Genomic DNA, 21,883 nt, shown 5'->3' on the forward strand with positions numbered 1-21,883 from the left:
CCACCCCATGCCCCCATCCTGTCCCCCTAACATGCCAGGCGGTCCCAGCCCCCAGGTGCCTCTGCCGCTTCTCTCCTGCAGATCTCGGTTTAAGCGCCCCCAGGGGATGGGCCCCTGGGTCCCTTGCCTGGTCCCCGCATGTGGTGCCCAAAGGCTGCGGGGCTGGCCGCCTCCCCTGATGGTGGTTCTCTCTCTCCCAGGACTGATATCTCGCCCGGTGGACAGTGGCAGCCCTGGAGCCTGAGCTCCGAAGGAACTCTTCCTTGGAAATGGGAACTGTATGGAGACTCCAAACTCTGACTTCCTACAGAAAAAAGAAAACAAACAACAAAAAAAATTTTTTTAGCTTTGACAAACACAAAAGTGGTAATAAAAAGAGCCCTCCTTCTCAACCCAAAATGTGAGCCATCTGTGGCAAACCACCCCCCCCCCCCCGCCCCCCATTAACAAACCAACAGACAAAATTCTGAGTCTTTTGCCTCTTTGATAACATGTTACTCTTCTGTTTTGTAAAGTGTGTGTGCTTGGGGTTCTGAGGTGTGTGGGATTGACTTCTCTGCTTTTTTTTTTTTTTTTTAAGATATTATATGTAAATGTAAAAAGTTATTTAAATATATATTTTAAAGAACCCTAACTGCCAACTTTTGCTGAAAAAAAAAAAAAAAATCACTGCTGCATTAATTGAACCACATCATGTGTAGATACTGTTGTCTCCCTGGAGGGAGCTCAGGCCTTTGAAAAGCTCAGGGCTACACCTGCCTTAGAAAATGAACCAGAAACTTGAAGTAAAGCTAGTTGATATGGGTACAAACTCTGAGGAACAATGCAATGCTGCCTCTTTCTTTCTCGTGGCAAATCCCAACGTACAAAGCGTCAGGCCTCCTCGGAAGCCAGGCCTGTTCAGCCCGCACCTGCAGGCCGCTGATGGCAACAGCCGGGGGTCGGGCGGAAGGACTGCCGCACTGGGGAGCCGGGACAAGCCATTGCTACGTAAGCCCCAGGGTGACAGGGACGATTCTGCGCAGCGTCCTCAGGCTGTCCCCCCTGGCCCGCGTCCTAGGTAGGACAGAGCCCCGATCTTGGGCTTCCCGCCGCTGGCTGCAGAGATGGTTCGATGTGGGGTGTGGGGACAGACACCCAGGAGGAATGAATGTACATGGTTTTGCAGCCTCGGTGTCTGACCCAAGTTGGGGGAGGGGAGGGATGGAGGGCACCCTGGCGCAGAGTGGGCTTGTGCGCATGCGTCCCAGCGGGCGCGGCCACGCCCCCGGACTGTTCCGACTTTGGGATATCTTCCTAGGGGCGCGTGGCAGGGACCCCATAGGGTCTGAGCTCCGTATGAAAGTTTCCCATCCCATCGCTTCAGGGTTGTTCAGCCCTCTGCCTCATGGCTGAAATTGCTCATCTCGCCTGCAAATGTCTACTATCCTTTCTACCTAATGCACTATTATGTATGTATTGATTCTCCATGAGACAGAGAGAAAGAGACTATCAGATAGTTTAGCCCCAAAGGGTAGGTTTTTGTATATTGTCCCAGCCTTTCGTTTTCTTTTGTTGTCGTTTTAAGAGGGAGGGAGAGTTTAAAAACCCAAACCGTTTTTTAAAAGATGTTTCCGTTTTAAAAGGGAGAAACTATTTAAAGCTGTTTCAGATCAGGGATCATTAACCTGTTTGTCCAATGTATTTCTTGTCCTTAAAAAAAAAAAGTTTTTTTGGTGTGTTTTTTTTTAAAGGAAACTAATCACCTTACCCCTTGTGTCTGCTAACTCTTCTGGTCATTTCTGCTTGTTCATTTATTCAGCAGGTGTATGTTGTCATCTGAAATGCTCATTTGCCGAATAGAACCTTGAGTCCTGGCCCCCACATAGGTGGGGAAGTGGAGACCTCTGCCAGGGGGCTGTAAGACTCTTCTCTAGTCTGCCCCAGGGGAAGTCAGCCCAGGGTCTGCACCAGAACATTTTGAATGAGAATCTTATTGAATCCCTGTCTTAAAAAGCCCAGCCTGTGGTGAGGACATCTGCTTACTTCTGGCCAGGATTTGTCAGAAAGAAATCTCAGCATCAAACGATTGAGCCATCTGCCCATTAAGGGGCTCACTGTGGTGAGATTTGTCCCCCAGCCTCTGCCGTGGGACATCCCTCTGGGGCCACCCCCACCCCCAGCCCCACCTGTGCCTGGCACACTTGTTGGTGAGGGTGTGGGCAGCGCCTGAGCGGGTGACGTGTGATCTGGGCCGCCTTTATTCCTGGGGCCGAGAGTAGCAGCTGCAGAGGACAGCAACTTGCATAGGGAACGGGTGGGGGCTTCTAACATGAACTACAAAAAGCAGCTTCTCATTGTTGAGATTCTGTTTGTTTGTGGTTTTGTTTTTTTTGTTTATTTTTAATGCCTTCAAGTGCATATCCTCTTCTTTGTCTGAAAGCCGACCCCCCCCCCCCCGCCCCAAAGTGGCTTGCTTTAGTCCCGACTGGGAAAAAAAAAACCACTCCTCAACAGCCTTAAGCAATAAATGGATGAGGAGAACATGTGGCTTCAACTGGGCTTATTAGAATAAATGTGTCCAATTTTCATTTGAAAAGAGCAGTAACTACAGATGGCAAAAGAAATGCATCTAATTTTCATATTTTATAGGGTGGTAGAAACAGAACAATGAATTTTTCAGACTTTGAAATCTCTAACCATTGTCTTAAATCTGTGTTGGGTCACAAAGCATAATGACCCGACTATATTGCCTCACATTCAAGTCAAAAGAACTGTCTTCTTTGAAGTCGTAAGACTCCAATAATGATAAGTATCTTTTCTCAGTGGCCTCTCTGGGGCATGTGGGGGTTATGGAGACGTGGAAACTAGAAGCCTCGAATCTTCCGTGGAGAACCACCCCCAACACACACACACCCATGAGCAGGAATGTGACTGTTGGGCGTGGTCCGATGGCCCAGCCTTGGGTGTAGGGCAGCCTTGTAGATTGAAGAGTGCTGGAACCAGTGAAAAATGGGGGTTGGGGAGTTCTGGACCACCAGGTACCTCTTTGTGGCCACAGCCCTGGGATGCTGGCCTTATCTCTCCGTCTCTTCGCCTATCCCTTACCTTGACCCTGACCCTAACCCACACCGTTTTGTAAAGCTCCTTCTGCTGCCCACGGCCCACACCCTCCCTAATGTGCTGCTAGCCCCTACTCAAAGCTCATGCAGGACTAATGCTTTTAAAATGAGGTCTAAAAAATAATTACTAATCAAGAGTATTATTTTTTACACAGAACTGCCTTTTTCTATTCTTTAAATAAACTCTATTGTATTGGTCTAACAAGGCACTATTTTAAAATGTTTTGTTTTTTTTTTTAATATTTCTCCCGTAGCACTTAAAAGATATTTTGTAAAGACTTTTGCTGTAAAGATTTTGTAATAAAGTTGTCTAAGGGCTCCTTCTCCAACATTACCATTTTTAAAAAATGTTTTAAAGGCTAGAAAACAACTTATGTATATTCTGTATATGTATAGCAGCACATTTCATTTATGGAAATATGTTCTCAGAATATTTATTTACTAATATATTTATCTTAAGCCATGTCTTATGTTGAGAGTGTGACATTGTTGGAATAATCATTGAAAATGACTAACATGAAGCCCTGTAAATACATGATAATTGCACACAGATTTTACATATTTGCCGACCAAAAATGATTTAAAACAAATTGTAGTCTTCTATGGTTTTGTAACAAATTGTACAAATGACTGTAAAAAAAAAATACAATTTTATCAAGTATGTGTTATATGCTGTCATTGCTCTGTTTGGTAAAGGTCTTACAGATGCCACAAAGGTGACCTGTGTGTGAAGCAGTGCCTGTCACCCCCGGGGGCTTCTGTGTAAACAGAATTCAGGTAACTGGGGATCCGGGTGATGTCCCGGGCGAGCATTTGTATGTCCCTGGTGGTGGTGGCAAGTTTTCTGCTCAGCCCTGTGTGTGTGTGTGTGGCAGGGGAGGGGGAATCCCAGGAGCCTACTTTTTAAAAATAGGGACCATAGGCTGGATGTAACCATCGACTTTACCTGCCAGGCCTTTTCCTACTTGGAAGACTGAGGCCCTCCAGCCCCTCTTTAAGGAAAAGGGACTTGTAGGAAAAAGGTTTAAGTGTCCAGCCTGGGAATGACCAAACCCTGAAGGTGGAGAGGGGGCCCTGCGTCTAAAGTGAATCTCCTACCCATCCGGGCTTGTTTACCCCTGCCCCGGGGAAGGTAGTCACTGATTTGTAAAGCGCTGAGATCGTGTGGAAGGTGCAAAGTGGTGTTTATTTTTCAGACATCCAGCAGAGAACATCCTAATCCTGTGAGCTCTAGTTCCTATTTCTCCCTCTTGAGCTATTTCTTGGGTACAGCCTCCTCAACAGGCTCCTCGTGGTCTTCCGGCTGCTTCGTGCCTGGCAGCGGGTCCTTCTGAGCGTCTTCGGGGGCGGCAGCCTGTCTGCACAGAGCCCCCCAGAGCTTTTGTTTGATGGCCTTGCCCAGCTCCAGGCTGTACCTCTTGGGGGTCCCAGAAGGATTCCACAGCATGGGCTCTACCACAGAATGGTACAGAGCCCGGTAGCTCTCAGTGGGGAGGCCGTGGATGACTAATGCGTCCTCGGACAACTGCTGCCTCTTCCTGGTTTCGGGAAGCGAGGCTCGGCCCTTCCAGGACGCTGTCCCCATGTCCCGGGGTAGCGCTTGGGTGGCAGCCACATGTTCAGCATATCTGCTCTCAAGATCTTGGCAGACCGTCGCTTTTTTCTCCTTTGAACTCTCTTTACTCTAGCCAGGAAGAAAGCAGAGAAGTCAAAGCTAAAACTTGAGAAGGGAGCTCAGAATAATTATCTGGGATTTGTGTCCCCGAGTCTTGGTTACAGCCACAACCAACATTTGTCTAGCATGTTCTAGTTTACTGAATTCCTTCAGGGACGCCTCTGCGAGCGATTTGCCACAACACTGGAAGGTCAGCGGGAGACGGCTCTAAAGGCAAGGATCTGGGAATGGGTTTGCCCAAGGCCACGCAGCCATTGGGTGGGCCACGGCTGTCACCTACAGAGTGCCACACAGGACCCCAAGCATCTACTCAGCGCCAGCCTCGGCTCGAAAACTGTTTGCGTGTACTAACTCATTTCATTCTCTTGAAACCCTATGAAGGAAGGGCTGTCACTCCCCGTTTTATAGATGACAAAAGCCAATTACAGTCAGATTTGGGATCAGAACCCTGAGTGACTAGCTCCAGGAGGCATTCTTTTTTTAATTAGAATATAATTACCCCGCTTTCCTGGTGGCTCAGTAAAGAATCTGCCTGCAATGCAGGAGACCTGAGTTTGATCCCTGGGTCGGGAAGATCCCCTGGAGAAGGGAATGGCAACCCACTCCAGTATGCTTGCCTGGAGAATCCCAAGGACAGGGAGCCTGGTGGGCTACAGTCCAAGGGGTCGCAAAGAGTCTGATATGAGTGAGTGACTAACACTTTCACTTTCTTCATAATTGCTTTACAATGTTTTATGGGTCTCTGCTGTACAATGAAGTCGATCAGATATATATGCACACATTCATCCCCTCCCTCTTGGACCTCCCTCCCACCTCATCCCCACCCCCGCTGCCATCCCACCCCTCTAGGTCATCACGGAGCACCAAGCTGAGCTCCCTGTGCTATGGAGCAGGTTCCCGCACAGTGGCCTCCTGAGCTCTGCTGGCCACCATGGAGTAACAGAGCTGGACTCCTGTCAGGCCTCTGGATGCCAAGCTCTCCATGTTCAGATTTATAGCTAGATCTGTGGCTCAGCTCTGGGGTTCAGGCGTGTGTCTCTGAGCCTTTCTCATCTTCATTTTCCCTTCACATCAAGTTCCTTTTGTCTCTGCTTCTGAAAACCACTTTGTCCTCCTCTCGAGCTGGGCAGAGGATACACAGGCATGACCCCGGATCTTGTATTCTCTCTGCTATATCACCCCCCCCACCCCCATCCTAACTCCCCCCGGCCCCCGCATGCCATCTTTAACTTCAGGATTTCCTCTTCTTCATGGGAATCCCTAGCTCACCTTTCCCTCTTCCCACTCTGTCATATTTCCTCCACCACCGGCCCTCTCCTACCTCGACACCTCCTGCAGGCTTCCTGCGCCTGAGCGAGCCTGGCCGCTGCCCTGCTGGCTGCTTGCTCTTGCAACTGATGGAGTTTCTTGTTCCGCCCTGCTGGGTGGTTTTCATTGTTGCATCGTCCCTGGGCTTTAATCTCTTGGAGGGTTTTGCGTCTCCAAACTTGCGTGGCACTGGGCAGCATTTCTCCTTCAGCTGTCGCCTGAGCACCAGTTTCACCAGGGAGAAGGAACTGGCAATTACTGGCTCCTTTACAACTTCCCAAGAAGAGGTGGGACCTGGTGTGGGGGCAGTGGTGTTCGGCTCAGCACACGTTCTGGTTGTCCAGATGTTGGTGAGAGCTGGCGAGTCCACATAGCAGTCCTGGAGCCTGGTGTTCAGTAAGATAGACTGCCGGAGTCCATAGGCAGGAATGCTGGGGTCTCGTCTCACATAGATTGGATGCTAGAATCATAAGGGGGAAAGAGGAATAAAAAAGACCAATTCTCAAGCTGAGACTAGAAGGTCTATTTTGGAGGTAAAGTACTAACATCTTTTTAAAGACCATTCCTTCCCCAAAAACTCTTAGAAACCTTTCTACATATCCTCTCTCCTGCTCACCAAAGCCTTTTGTACCAAGTAGGAAAGCAATAGTAATTTCACAACGTCACAGTGATGGTCAGTTTCTCAAACATAGCATGCTTGCACTGGAAGTGGAGGGAGGGTTGGGGAGCATTTATAAGGAATTAAAAGCAATTTCTGTCTCCTGGAAAGCTAAGGGAAACCACAGTGGGAGAGGAATGGGAGACAGGATCACTTGAGCTGCCTATAGAGCTGTAGCCAGTTCTCAACTCTGCTGCAACCCAGAAATGACAGCAGGTAAAAATCCCGCCAAGTTCTGAAATCGTTTCTAACCAGACTGCCATGAGCCAAGAAAAGCTGCTAAGCAGGGAAATATACTCTGGGGTCTCTAAAGGCAAAAGCACAATGTAAATGATGCTGGCCTCCATTCCCCAGGACCAGCCAAGAACAAGAGAACAATTTGGAGAGATTAGAATCACACACTTAAAAGAGACCTGGCTTTCTAAGAAATGTCATCTATAATAAAATAAAATCACCTTACCATATTTCAGTTGCCTTAAACTTTATTTTAGCTAGCTTAGTAGGGGGAAGAAATGTGTATTTTCTTTTCCCTTTTTCTCTCTTGTTTTTTGTTTTGTTTTGCTTTGTTTTAATATTTCTATCACCTGTCTTTCTCTGCCTCAGTCATGCATGGGCAAACTGCTGTTTGTTTAGATTTTGGCTCTCATACAGGCAGTTTTGAACCATTATCTCTAGTATTTGTGATGTCACTTTGGTTTGTGATGTGGGTGTGGGTGGGTGTTACATCATCAGATTTTTATAGTTGATTTATGTTGGAAGAAGTTCTATTTTCTTGTGCTTACAGCCTCAGGAACTTCTCTAGCCCTCTTCTCCCCCAAAATGGCTCGGGTGAATTTTGAAGGTCCTGACATTCTTAAGAAGCACCCTCTGCACGCAGCATACTCAAATATGCAGACCAGGTTTGTGGGTACAGGTAGAGAGATGTATCTTTACCTGTGCACAAGGGCCCTTCTCCGTGCACATAAAGAAGGTACTGTTACGTTCTCAGAACGGCTGCCAAGGTTAGGGACCAGAAATGAAAGAACACGTTCCTGCAGCCCTGGGCACCTACCTCTGCCCGCGTGTCTCTCCCGGGGAGACTACATGGTTTCTGGAATGTGGTTTTATTTTACATCCCATGGCAAATGCAGTAATTAGAGCTGTTAGCAGTGTCAAGGGCTTGAAACAAGAACAAAGACGCCTCTTCCTGGGAACTCTTGGGCAATGCTGAGCTCCTTATCAGGTGCTCCCCCTGTTGGGGGTTTTGACATTTCATGTGCAGAATGCCAAAGGAGGCTCCCTCCCCAGGGGGAGGAGGAGAGCGAAATGATGGAAAAACAGAGCCTGAGTCTGGCAGGAGTTCCTGGAATCACATGTGTTGCCTGTTTGATTTTTGTTTGTTTGTTTGTTTTTGTTTTTGTCCCCAGAGTGAATCAAAGTTGCAGGCAGACTGCACCGCAGGCCGCCATGGAACCACCTCCAGGCCGCCAGCATCTGGACCCACAGAGGCTCAGGAGGACAATGGGGCCCATTCAGTGGCGGAGCCTCGGCCTCACCTCCTGAGAGGTGGGTCAGTTTTAGAGCAGGGCATCAGAAAGGGTTTGTCTCTGGGAAGGGTTTGCGAACGTCTGGAGGTTGGTCAGGCAGGCATCCTTTCAAAGTTGGTGAGCCCCGGAGAAGTGCGACCTGGCTCTGGGGCTACGATCTGCCTTTATTCTGCATTGTGGGAACAGGAAGGCAAGACACAGGAAACCGCGTCTCTGTTTCCCTTCGCTCCTTTCCCGTCTTGAGGTTGACTTTTCCTCACCACCTCGTTCCAAACACTCAAATGTATTTACTTTTCTGGGCCTTTGACTCAATCACTGAGCAACACTGCTCTGCCTCTCAGAGCACTCAGAATCTCTTTCTAGCACAGAGCTCTTCACACTGATGGCAGCTGATACATACTCTTCAAGCTCTGTTAAATTCTGTCTTCTTCAGGTGACACTGCCCCAAAAGTAATCCTCATGTTGTTTACCAATAATTCAGAGTAATTTGACGTGTGCTATAGAACTAAAAAGCCTCTTGATGAAAGTGAAAGAGGAGAGTGAAAAAGTTGGCTTAAAGCTCAACATTCAGAAAACTAAGATCATGGCATCTGGTCCCATCACTTCATGGGAAATAAAAGGGGAAACAGTGGAAACAGCGTCAGACTTTATTTTGGGGGGCTCCAAAATCACTGCAGATGGTGATTGCAGCCATGAAATTAAAAGACACTTACTCCTTGGAAGGAAACTTATGACCAACCTAGATAGCATATTCAAAAGCAGAGACATTACTTTGCCAACAAAGGTCCATCTAGTCAAGACTATGGTTTTTCCAGTGGTCATGTATGGATGTGAGAGTTGGACTGTGAAGAAAGCTGAGTGCTGAAGAATTGATGCTTTTGAACTGTAGTGTTGGAGAAGACTCTTGAGAGTCCCTTGGACTGCAAGGAGATCCAACCAGTCCATCCTAAAGGAGACCAGTCCTAGGTGTTCATTGGAAGGACTGATGCTAAAGCTGAAACTCCAATACTTTGGCTACCTCATGTGAAGAGTTGACTCATTGGAAAAGACTCTGATGCTGGGAGGGATTGGGGGTAGGAGGAGAAGGGGACCACAGAGGATGAGATGGCTGGATGGCATCACTGACTTGACGGACATGAGTTTGAGTGAACTCATGAGTTGGTGATGGACAGGGAAGCCTGGCGTGCTGCAATTCATGGGGTCTCAAAGAGTCAGACACGACTGAGCAACTGAACTGAACTGATTGCTCCTATTTCTGTAAAACCTGTTTTGATTGAATGCTCACTGTAGTCCAAAGCATGGTTCTAGACTCTTTACCAACATCATCTCACAAAATGGTACCAACGGTCTTCTTTAAAAACAAACAAACTTATTTATTTGGCTGCCCACAGCCTTCATTGCTGCAAACGGGATCTTCAGTCTGCATTGTGCCACATGCAATCTTCAGCTGCGGCGTGTTGGATCTAGTCCTCTGACCAGGGATTGAACCCAGGCCCCCTGCATTGGGAGTGCGGGGTCTTAGCCACTGGACCACCAGGGAAGTTTCTCCCCCTGGTTTTAGAAGTTGTCTCGAATGTCCCCTGCTGTGTTAGGTGCACAGGGAAGTGGGTATATGAGGATACATTAAACAAAGTAGTCTTTAACAGAGGTTGTTCCATTGAAGGTTGTTCAGAAGTATGAAATCAGGATGGAAAGACTGCATTTGTTCCAGGGTCCTGAAACCATGGCAAAAGTTTCCATCATTGGTGCCAACCCTTGGTCCAGAGAACTTGGGGTTGAGGCCGTAGGGCTTCCGTGTTGCAGAAAGATGTCCCTCAGTTTGATTGGCCAATGAACCTTTTTTACTGTGCTGAGCTAAGTCTAAATAACTCTTACTTTCCACCCATCCTTTGGAGTTCTTCTTCCTGACATATCTAAATCACCACTTCTATTTGCAAACACATCTGCCCTTCTCTGAGGTTTAGCCAGGCTCTCCTCACTGTATTTTTAGCTCTATTAATCTTTCTTCTTTCTTTTTCTCCTTTACTACCCCTCTTCTTCTCTGTAGTTTTTCTTAGCTCCTATTCTCTTTCTGGAGGGTTGGTGAATAAAGAGGAAATTGAGCCAATTCATATGAATTCTCCTCGTCCTCCTTCATGCCCCATCCTCAAATTCTAATGGAATTTAGTTGTTTTTAATTTCCACAGAAGATGTTTTTAACACCCAAGCAAGTAAACTTCCACACCCATAGGGGAACACATCGAAGTTCGTGATGCAGAAGTTTTAGGAAAGAAGAGAGAAACTCTGGATGAGAGAATTTGTAGATTCCTGAGCCGTGATGCAAACTCAGAGGACCAGTGATTTAGACCACATGTGCCGTACACACACCTCTCATGGCCAAGTATGTGATATGAGGGTGTCCTGCCTACCCTGCTAACCCCTTCTGACCTGGCTCTGGGTTCTCAGACATGGCCACCAGATGCCCCACAGACATCTCTAACTCATTATGTTCAAAACCAAATTCTTTTTCTCGCTTCACCTCTGTCAGAAAAGACAAACTACTGCATCTCTTCTCCATCACTAGTTGCCTGACTCAGAAGCTAGGAGACAGGGTCAGTAACAGTATTGTGCTGAGATGAGTCTGAGACTAAAGGAAAATCAGGAATCGAGATCCTGATTTTATTTAAAAATTTAAGATTCTGTTCATGAGTTTTTTGGGCATTCATTTAGAGTTTTTAAAAATATTGCATTTAAATGTAATCCACTGGGACTTCCCTGGCAGTCTACTGGTTAAGACTGTGCTTTCAATGTAGGGGATACAGGTTCAATCCCTGATTGGGGAAACTAAGATCCCACACGCAACACGGCACAGCCAAGAAATTTTTTTTTTTTTAATTTAAAAAGTACATAAAAACACAGTCCAGGGCTTCCCTGGTGGCTTAGTGGTAAAGAATCGCCTGCCAATGCAGGAGACAAGTGTTCACTCACTGATCCAGGAAGATCCCACATGTCTAGGAGCAATAAAGCCTGTGCGCTACAACTACTGAGTCCTTGCTCTAGAGCCTGGGAACCGCAACAACTGAAGCCCATGAGCCCTAGAGCCTGTTCTCCACAAGAAGAGAAGCCTCAGCAGTGAGCAGCCCACACACTGCAATTAGAGAGTGGCCCCAGTCTCCACAACTAGAGAAAAGTCTCTGCAGCAACAAAGACCCAGCAAGGCCAAAGATAAAATAATTTTCAAAAACACAGTCCATTAAATATATTTAATATATTTTAAACTTGATTAAATATTTATCTTAATTACTGAGTTTGGAGCTGAATCGCTTCAGTTGTGTCTGACTGTTTGCAACCCTGTAGATCGTAGCCCTGGAGAAGGCAATGGCACCCCACTCCAGTACTCTTGCCTGGAAAATCCCATGGGCGGAGGAGCCTGGTAGGCTGCAGTCCATGGGGTAGCTAGGAGTCAGACACGACTGAGCAACTTCACTTTCACTTTTCACTTTCATGCATTGGAGAAGGAAATGGCAACCCACTCCAGTGTTCTTGCCTGGAGAATCCCAGGGACGGGGGAGCCTGGTGGGCTGCCGTCTATGGGGTCGCACAGAGTTGGACACAAATGAAGCGGCTTAGCAGCAGCAGCAGCAGCAGCACCAGATCATAGCCCACCAGGCTCCTCTGTCCATGGGATTCTCCAGGCAAGAATACTGGAGTGGATTGCCATGCCCTTCTCCAGGGGATCTTCCTGACCCAGGGATCGAACCCGCATCTCTTATGTCTCCTGCACTGGCAGCCAGGTTCTTCACCACTAGCACCACCTGGGTTTGGGGGCCCTTGTGCTTAAAGCCAATGCCTCACTCACCTCACCCTAATCCCAGCCCTGGACCACGCAGGGAGCACTGGTTGCTAGAAGCCACAAAGCCAAGAAGGCAGTTCACCACAATGGGTGATGAGGTGTGTGGTCTTGAAGTCCCACTGGGGTCAAAGCCCAGCTCCGCACTAGGGGATCTTTGGGCAAGCCATTAACCATCTGTGTATGAGGGGGCTGGTAAGGGTGCCTCCCTTGTAGGGTGACTGTCATACATGCAATATGATGACAAACCCTGTACCCTGCTGAGAGCTCAGTAAAATCCTCAGTGAACGCCTGCTATTCTTGTTATTATAACCAGACTTCTCATCTCATGCTCTCTCCACAGCATGACTGCCCTTTGAGCAGAAATCATCCCAGCTGGAGTTTCAAAGATACCAGGATCCCCCAAACTCCACCAGCTGAGATCACTCAGATTTTTCCTGCTGCCCTCAGGAGGAATCCAAGGGCCTGACTGCAGAGCCAGCAGACAGACACCAGCCTCTTCCTGGAGGCCCAGGGGCTACGATCAATGTCCTCACTCTTTCCATGAAATAAAGCTGCTTAAGGACTGAGGCATGTGAAGCACTGAAATGAATATCTCAGGCAGCTCCTTGCCAGGGCCCGGACCACATAATTGAGCAAAGACCTTGAGCCCTTACGTGACCTGACCTAGACCTGCTTGGCTGTATTTTTAGTCTCTGTGTGCTGTTTCCATCACCTGTGCTGGGCTTTACGCTGGAAAAGAGGGGAGGGAAGCCTGGGGACAGCTAGAGAGATGTTTCTCATGGCAGCCAGTGGGGGCAGGGGCTTGCACATTATTTCTCAGTTCTGTTGTACAAGCCAGCTTTCTGGGGCTTGCAACATTCCAGGGCTGTGTGCAGTTGATGACACAGGCCTTCAAGCTTAGGAGGACCCCAGGCTTGGTTTAATGTTCTATTGTTGCTGTCTGGAAATTCTTCGTTTTGAAGAAAGGGACCCCACATTTTCATCTCTCACTGTAGCCCATTCTGGTTACACAAGGCCAAGAGAGCAGACTGGCACATCCAGTCAGCAGGGGTGCCTTTCTGCAGGACAGTAAGACAGATGGGAACTACTACCATGAGGCATAAATCCCCAGATTTGGCCAAATAAACCTGATTTTGAAACCCCTGTCTGCCCTTCTTATTTCCTCTTCTGAAACTAGGATGAGATGTGAAAGGACCTCATAAACTATAGAGAGCTGTGTTCTGCTTTGCTAAAACCATCCCCTAGCGGACTGTTTAAAACATGCCACAGAGCATCCTCTGTCAATATCATCATTTTCTTGTCTTTGTCCTACTTGGTGATCTCCGAAAATCACATTATTTTCTTGTTGGTTCTCTCCCAGCCTCTCCCCTCTGTATGAGTGTCAGTTCAGACTGTAAGTTCTTATCTTGGTGCTTTTGACAGACTCCTCACTTAGCATTTGTTGAAGGAAGGAAGGATCCCCTTTCCTAAGTACTCACTTTGTGCTGATCATTCTACCTGAATCTCCCCCATTTTGTTCTCCTTCAAGCGGCTCCTGCTTGGGAGGGTGCACGTTCAGAGGTGAAGGATTCCCAGGTTGTGTTACAGGAGGCAATTTTGGAGGTGGGGAAGGACCGGAAATGGTGCAGAAGACAGAGGGTAAGTTAAGTGCAAGATACCAGGTGGGACGTGGAGGGAGTGTCTCCGGGAACCTGGGAGAGGGGCGGCCCCCTGCTCCAAGGAGCCCAGAGGAGTCTCCACCTCGGGAATGACACAGGGAAAACAATGACTGAACAAGATGACTCTTGTCAGGGTGCTGGGTCGTGTGGGTGGAGAAGGAGGGAGCCCAGAGGCCTCGTGGGAGGTAGGTGCGCCTTTGGGGCGCCTCTGGAAGCAGCTGGGACGGGGTGGGAGGAATGGTTGGGGGCGAAGTGGCAGGCGAGGGGACGGCCCCCGGGGGGTTAGGGGGCGCAGGGGACGGTGTCCCTAAGGCCCGCCGGGGAGGCTGAGGGCCGGGGAGAGCCCAGCTCCGCTCAGGGCGCTGCGAGTCTGCATGAGAGGGCGGTTTCCGCCGCCGCGCCGGGCGCAGGCCCGCACTTGCAAGTCTGGTACCAGGGACTTAAAAACTCCCGGCGCATCGCCCGGACCTGCCCTGCGGGGCGTTGCCGCGGCGCTTTCGGCGGGAGCCGGAGGAAAATTTCTGCCTAGGGAAGTGCGGGGTAGGAGAAGGGCCTACCACAGACCCTGGGGCGGGCAGGGAAGACCTTGCCGGAGAGTGAGGAGCAATGGGCCGGCCACACGGGGGCCGAGAGCCGCCACGCGCTCTTTGCGCCCGGGATCCAAGTGTCTGAGAAAGCACCGTCGCCCCACCCACTTCTGGGTCGGGAGCTTCACTTGTTTCTATGGAATCTAACCTAATTTTGTGAGGGCCTTTTATTATTTCTATTTTGCAGATGACTAAGAGCAGGGAACTTACTTACCCTAGTTGACAAAAGATGTGTTTTAGGATTCGGAACCAGGGGTCAGTATGCTGCCTCTTTTGTGCCTGCAAGAATCGGCATGGTGAAAGGAACTCAGCATTTTCTAGGCTCCTACTATGTGTGTGTATAAGTTTCCACGCATTTTCTCGTTAGTACCACCGCTTTGGGAGTAATTGTTATCAACGCCCCCGTTTAACCGATGAAGAAGTTGAAATAAGACAGCTATTTTTCCTTTCCCGGGTGGCTCAGCTGGTAAAGAATCCGCCTGCAATGCGGGAGACCTGGGTTCGATCCCTTGCGTTGGGAAGATCCCCTGGAGAAGGGAACGGCTACCCACTTCCAGTATTCTGGCCTGGAGAGTTCCATGGACTGTATAGTCTATGGGGTTGCAAAGAGTCGGACACGACTGAGCGACTTTCACTCTCAAGATCTTACAGGTGATCAAGTGGGATATGAATCCGGTCAGGCTGACTCCAGAGCACCCTTTTTAAAACCGCTGCGATGAGCCAAGCAGAGAAAATTGGTTTGCAAAGTGCTGTTTTGATTTTTACGGCTGCGGTTGAGCCCGCGTGTGGGTCGCGACCCGAGTGAGGGTGGAGCAGGGGTCATTGGGCGCCCGGCCCGGTCCAGCCGGGTCAAACCTCCACTCGGGGACTCGGAGGCGGTGCCCCAAGCCCCGCCCCTTACCTGTAGGTCCCGCCCCTCGAATCTTCCAAGTGAATGCTCCGCCGGTGGGCGGGGCCAGGTGCAGTCGGGGGGGATGTGGGCGGGTCCTGGCGCGTGAGTGGCAGGCGCGGGCGGGCGCCGTCGGCTCCGCCCCTCGGGCCTCGCGGCTGAGCCGGGCGGTCCCGGGGCTGCCGGGGTGGTGGCTGCGCTGGGGAGGGCGGGCCGGGGCGGGGCGGCCGGGAGGCCGGGGCGGGGCCACGCTCAAGCCCAGCGTCCCGCTCCCATGGCCGCCCCCGGCTCCCTGCGCTGCCCCCTCTCCCCCGGGCCGCGCCCCGGGGCCCCGCACTGACGGCCCATGGCGCCGCCCGCCGCCCGCCTCGCCCTGCTCTCCGCCGCCGCGCTCACGCTGGCCGCCCGGCCCGCGCCCAGCCCCGGCCTTGGCCCCGGACCCGGTGAGTGAGCGAGCCCCCCGCCGCCGCCTGTCCCTCGCTGAGCCCGCCCGGGGAGCCAACTCCCTCGCCCCTGCTTGGTGGGGCTCCTTTTCCAGCCCTTCAGCGACGCCCCTCGGACTAGGCGGCCCTTCTCCTCAGGCCCCTCCGCGACGCCCCCGGCCGGCGCCCTCTCTGCCTCAGTACCTCAGACCCTTTCCTCAGGCTCCTCTGCGACGCCCCTCGGACGAGGCGGCCCTGCTCCTCAGGACCCGAGACGCCCCCGGCCGGCGCCCTCTCTGCCTCAGTGCCTCAGACCCTTCCTCAGGCTCCTCAGCGACGCCCCCGCCCCGGGCCGGGAGGTCTCCCCTCTCAGGACCCGAGACGCCCTCAGGCTCCTCAGCGACGCGCCCCCGGGCCGGGAGGTCTCCCCTCTCTGGACCTCGCACCCCCAGCCCAGTCCCCTGGGGCGACTCGCCCCGCTTGGGGACGCTGCCCCGCCCCCACCCCAAACCCCTCAGCGACACCCCGGGCCAGGACGCCCTCCGCCAGCCCCACAGCGACGCCCCCCGGCCCCTTTCCCTCCCACGTCCGCGGGCCCCGCGCCTCCCGGCTCCTCAACGGGTGCCGAGAGGCGACGAGAGCCGGCGCCTGGCCCCTCTGCCCGGGTCTGCGCCCTGCTAGCCCAGCTCTGTAATCTGCGCCTCGTGAGGAGTCGAGTTGACCTGCCTGCCCTACTAGTAGAGGCGGATCTGGGTCCCGAGACGACCGGCTCTGCCCTGCCTGCACGTCCGCTTACCCCCTGCCCCCGGGGCCCACTTTGAACTTCCCCGGGACTCAGGTGCAGGTCCAGCGTGGGGAGAGGAAGAAAGGAAGGGGGTGATGGCAAACGTCTCCCCTAGAGTTTAGTGTGCTCATCGTGCCAGTGCAACGCAGAGCCCCCGTTTCTCGTGAGTATCTCCACACTTTAAACAGGGTCACCCGCTCCCCAGGCCAAGGTCAAGGCCAGGTTTTCCCCACATGGGGCCCTAGACCAGGATGGAAGCTGGAACTTGCTTAGCTTGCCCTCACACCCTTCCTTGCAGCAGAACTCTCCCAAGTTGAAGAGCAGGCAAGAGGGCGTTGTCTGGCCCAGGTACCTTCCTCAGCAGGTTGTTCAAGTGTGGGGAATTGGACGTGAGGGAAAGGGGTGGGAAAAGTGCATTACAGATTTGCCTGAGTGGGAAAACTCAAGCCTCTGGGCTCTCCACCCAAAGTCGCAGACTGTGATGTTGGAGAGACAGGATTTTGCTGCTGAAAGAAAACTCTGGGTTGCTTTGTTTACTTGCCAGCTTGGTTTCCTGATAAAGATCAAGTTTAATGTTGTCACTTACTGCCTGACTTTGGGCTGTGCCTCTCTGAGCCTCAGTTTCCTCATCTGTAAAGGAGGGATGATGGCAATTCCCTTGCTGGTTGTTGTGAAGATTAAAGGATATACTGCAGGTAACACATCCACCCACAGCAGGCAGTCACTGAACACATTTAAGAATTCTTTTTATAGTGCTTCACAGTTTGCCAAGTGCTGGACACCTCCTTTGCGCTGGGAATGCTCTGAGCTTCCAATCTGATTAAACCCCGTAAAAGGCAAGGCTTGGCTTTAGAGAGAGAGGTAGAAGGGGGCTCTCCAAGTGCTGTAAAGCTTAGGCTCAGGAAGGGGTTTCTGAGTGATCAGTGGCCTCTTAAGGGGACATCCACAAAAACTTCTGCAAAAGTTTGATCACTTGTACTGTTTACCGTATGTGAGGAATGACGGAGGAACTTTCTGAGAGCCAGGATATGTCAACATAACTGTAACCTAGTAACCCCTTAGCTCCACTTTGCCATCTCTGTGGTCAGGATTTAATGTCCTCTATGGAGAGAGGTACGGGTGGAAATAAACTGGTTCCTCTCCTGGAAAGGGCAAAGTAATAGCTCTGAAAAGTGTTCAGGGAGCCTGCTGTGTGCTTATGCTTGTTGGAAGGTGGCACCCTCCTCAGGCACCTTTGCTTCAGTAGAAAGGGTCAAGTGCAGCAGCCCTTATGTCACGTGAACCTCAAACCTCGGTGTGCTTTTATTGCAGGGTCTGGGGTTTGTGTGTGCCTGCATGCTTGCTTAGTCCTTAAGTCCTGCAACCCTATGGACTATAGCCCGCCAGGCTCCTCTGTCCATGGGATTTTCCAGACAAGAATACTGGAGTGGGTTGCCACTTCCTCCTCCAGGGGGTCTTCCTGACCCAGGGATCAAACTCAAATCTCCTAAGTCTCCTGCATTGGCAGGTGGATTCTTTACACTGAGCCACCTGGGAAGAGTGGGTCTGGGGTAGAGACAAATAAATAACCATTATGAAATGATTTGTGATAAGGCCCATCTTCCCAATTCAGTGAGCCTCATCAGCTTCTTTCCCTACCATCTTGATATAATACATCAGTGCCTTTGTGACTTTTCCTCTTTAGTTCCAGAGCAATTTAAGGGAGATAACACATGGTTTTTCTTCACCATCACATCCTGTCTAGAGCCTACCCACTAGTTTTTAAAAATCCATTCCAATAAAAAACATGTTTTACTCTGAAGATATGTCAGGTTTGCCATTTCATATTTTTGATACTGTAATTTTCTCTAAAATTTTGTGGATGGAAAAAATTATTTCAATACTTACATTCTGCATAATTTTGTAATATTTAAATTACTGGTGGTTTGCATTTTTGAATGCTGACTTTATGAAAACAGTTAGCTCATTCCCTATCAGTGATACTTCTAATTACAGTGTATAGCCAACCCCAAATGATCTCCCTTCTCTTCATCCTTTGAGATCCTCTCTCTTCCTTCATAACAGATAAGGAGGGATGTAGAGGTTAGTGGTGGAATCTAGACTCCCTCTTCAAGGAGAAAGGCAGCCAGGGCCATGGACTCTCTGACGTGGACTCCCATCTGGAATTTACTAACCTGCAGGGGACAGCCAAGAGGTAGGAAGAGAAGGCTGGGTAGACTTTAGCTCTGAGTTTTCCACTGAAGGCAAATACCTTCAGTGTTTCACCTTCACCATCAGTGTTTCACCATATTTAGGGCCTGCTGGGTGTGCGTCAGCAGTGTCTCAACTCTGGTAACATTTGCCATGAGCATCGTTTTATAGTTGATATTCACTCTCCTCTAGCTCCTCATCTAGAATTTGTCCCATTAGACAGTAATGTGTCTTGCCCTAAAACCTGTGAGTTCAGTTAACAGTAAGAACTTCATAGTGTACAGAGCTTTGTCCCTTGTGGGGACTCCATTAGGGTTAATAGGATTACCTGCAAAAAACCTGCCTCCCAATGCCAGAGACACGAGTTCAATCCCTGGGTTGGGAAGATCCCCTGGAGGAGGAAATGGCACCTCACTGCAGTATTCTTGCCTGGAGAATCCCATGGACAGAGGAGCTTGGTGGGCTACAGCCAGCCCATGGGGTGGCAAAGAATCGGACATGATTGAAGGGACTTAGCATGAACGAACAGAAGGGCTGAGAGGAGTGAGGGGGACCAACGTGCATGCCAGTTTCTTTTATGCTTTTAGTTTTAAGAGACAGGGAAATGGTCAGAACTGACCGGGCATCAAAGAACTCTCATCTTTTTGTGAAAACTTCTCACTCCTTGACAAAGCTATTTAAGTGTTTGAGATATGTAATGAGACCTTTTATAAATCTTACAGCAAAAAGAAGTTCAGTTTAAGCTCACTGCTAAGAAACAGCAACTCGGTACATTTAATAGAGATATTCTTGATATGCTTACTTATGATTTAGGTTATTTGGATCAAAGGCAATCAGTGATGAAGGTAAAATATATTGCTTTCAATTTCTTCACAGTGTACAGATTAGGGATTTGGTGTGATGGGCAATATATCATCTTTAGTGTAGAATTTTCAAGCCTATAATGCCATCTGAGGCCTAGATCAGGTGTCGGCAATCATTTTTTATAAAGGGCTAGACAGTAAATAATTGGGGTTTTGTGGGCAATGTACTGTCTGCTGCAATTACTCAACTCTGGCTTTGTAGGGCAAAAGAGGCCATAGACAAAATGTGAATGAATGAGAGTAGCTGTCTTCCAGTAAAACTCATATGGACACCCACATTCGAATTTCATGTAATTGTTACGTGTCACAAGTTTTAATTTTTTCAACCATTTAAAAGTTTAAAAAGCATATTTTAGCTCATAGGACATACAAAAACAGGCAATGGGCCAGAGTTGGCCTACAGGCTGTACTTGACCAAGTCCTGCTCTAGGTCCATGTGTATTGATTTTCTTTTCCCACTGTTCACTGGTCTGAAAAGGTGACAAGGAGGCAAATGATTTTGGTGAATGAATTTTTACCTTTTACTGGTAGCTGACTTTAAAAGACTTTTAAGAAATGGTCGAAAAGGTAAATTTTATGTATATTTTACCACGATTAAAAATAATGTGTCCGAGAGGGAAGTTTCATGCACATACATTTGGATCTTTACTAAGACTTTAAAAAAAAAAAAAAAGCTTTAAAAAGAAATTCAGTGTGGTTCAGTGTGCAGTACATAAAGAAAATAGAGCCTGCCTCAGAACCAGCCCAGGGTTTGTTCAGCTATGCAGATGTTGCTTGGATCAAACTGTTGAGAGATCTGTTTCTCAGAGGAAAGCCCAGGCAGCAGGTGGCACCAGCCCTGAGATATTAAAAAAAAAAAAGCCAGAAAAAAAAAAAGAGAAAACAAACTTCTATCATTTTCCTAAACAGTTGAGTTTTATTTCCATGGTTCTATCGTCATTTTTATAAAGTGGCCTTTAGAAAAACAACAATGTGTTTAGCGTGGCTGATTATTTTAAAACATTTTTGAAAAAAACAAAATGAAACAAACATACCAAGTTGATTGTATTTGTACTGTGGAACAGTTAATGCAAAACACTTGGGAGAGGCCGGAAGTTTGGATCTGCAGCTTTTGTCTGGGTTTTTGCCTCCTGAATAAGGACAACAGGAGGAAGTTAATGTGTTCCTTAGCAAGCTACCTGTGCAGGTTTTGAGGTGAGGTCTCCTCAAGCCCCCTGTCGTCACCTGGCAGGTTAGTTGCTGGCTGACTCCTGGTGAATGGGTGAGAACTCTGACTGACATTCTCCCATGTTATTTTGATCTTGAGAATCCAGCTGGAACCCAGAAGCGTGAGTCTAGGAGAGGAGCCTGCCGTCACTCTGTATTTTTCCCCTTTCTCTGTTGTCTTCAGTGTCTTCCTCTCAAGATAGCAGTGCTTCTTCCCCAGACCTCACCTCTGGGACCTTATCCTGGATTCAGATTGAACAGAGAAAGCAAAGAAGCCCTTGTAGAAATGTCAGAAGGTTGTCCCTCTTCAAAAATGGCTACTCCACAGAAACCTGCCTTTTTCTTCTCTATGGAAATCTTCCCACTCCCCACCTGCCTTTAAACCACTTTCTAGGTAAACACCTCCCTCGCCTGGACTTGCACCAGTTTGAAGAGGAATGAGGTTGGGGACTAGGAAGAACTTTATAGACAAAAGATTTCGGGCCACCTCCTACACAAGGCTGCGTCTCCCTCCTACTTATAACAGTACCCTCTCGGAGCTGCCCCTTTGCTGGGCCCAGCTTCTAGTTTCTCTCACCACTGATTTAATCCCTGGCAAGTAGCCAGAGCATTAAACTTTTATTGTTCAATTTTCCACGAGGGCGGGGTCCCACTTCTAGTGGGCTGAGGAGGCTTCCAAACCAGAGTGTCACACCACATTAGCAACTTCAGACTTTGAGGGCTGGACTTCTTTCAGTTTGGTTAGATTCTTGGTTAGAACCAGAGCAGTGTACTCACACTCAAAGTTTGAAAGCTAGGAAATAATAAAAACAGCAGAGGCAACTTTTAAAGATGATTCAGAACAGTTGTAGAGTTGACTTATAGGACTAACTCTCCCCAGTTTCTTGATATCTTCCAAACGTTAAGTGGCTGTCCATGTTCTTTGGTGTCCTGACATTGGATGAAAACATGGCGGCCAAGTAGTTCTATTCTAGAACAGTAGGGATTGTTAACCAGTATCATCACAGTATATAAATTACTTGCTGCTGTTCAATCTATAAAAATTCATCTTCAAAGAAAATTATTGGACTGGTAAAAATATTTTTAATAATGACCACAGAAGCCATATTTGTTTTTCTTTGATGTTCTTCCGAAGACTTCTTCTGGTTTTAATCAGATTGTTCCCACATAAAATACAGTGGAAA

General features: G+C 49.0%; 3 protein-coding genes across 4 annotated transcripts in view; 2 read left to right on the forward strand and 1 right to left on the reverse strand.

Annotated features, from left to right (window-relative positions):
* ZNRF3 (zinc and ring finger 3) overlaps positions 1–3,762 on the forward strand; it is a 145,077-nt gene extending 141,315 nt beyond the window's left edge. For both annotated transcript variants that reach the window (XM_070769780.1, XM_070769781.1), the window contains exon 9: positions 201–3,762. In XM_070769780.1, the coding sequence (XP_070625881.1) occupies positions 201–244 (44 nt within the window). In that variant the 3' untranslated portion in view covers positions 245–3,762. The remainder of the gene's footprint in view (positions 1–200) is intronic.
* A 456-nt stretch (positions 3,763–4,218) lies between these two features.
* C17H22orf31 (chromosome 17 C22orf31 homolog) lies at positions 4,219–7,366 on the reverse strand. The gene is made up of 3 exons (XM_070769782.1): positions 7,203–7,366; positions 6,098–6,544; positions 4,219–4,785 (listed from the first exon to the last, which is right to left on the reverse strand). Exons 1-3 carry the CDS (start codon positions 7,203–7,205, stop codon positions 4,357–4,359), a joined length of 879 nt encoding a protein of 292 aa, XP_070625883.1. The 5' UTR covers positions 7,206–7,366; the 3' UTR covers positions 4,219–4,356.
* Positions 7,367–15,497: 8,131 nt separating this feature from the next.
* The window catches only part of KREMEN1 (kringle containing transmembrane protein 1), a 54,381-nt gene continuing 47,995 nt past the window's right edge, over positions 15,498–21,883 (forward strand). The window contains exon 1 of the mRNA XM_070769787.1: positions 15,498–15,677. Within this exon, the coding sequence (XP_070625888.1) occupies positions 15,581–15,677 (97 nt within the window). The 5' untranslated portion in view covers positions 15,498–15,580. The remainder of the gene's footprint in view (positions 15,678–21,883) is intronic.

This window comes from Bos indicus, chromosome 17 (genome assembly GCF_029378745.1).
Source record: "Bos indicus isolate NIAB-ARS_2022 breed Sahiwal x Tharparkar chromosome 17, NIAB-ARS_B.indTharparkar_mat_pri_1.0, whole genome shotgun sequence".
Taxonomy (NCBI): domain Eukaryota; kingdom Metazoa; phylum Chordata; class Mammalia; order Artiodactyla; family Bovidae; genus Bos; species Bos indicus.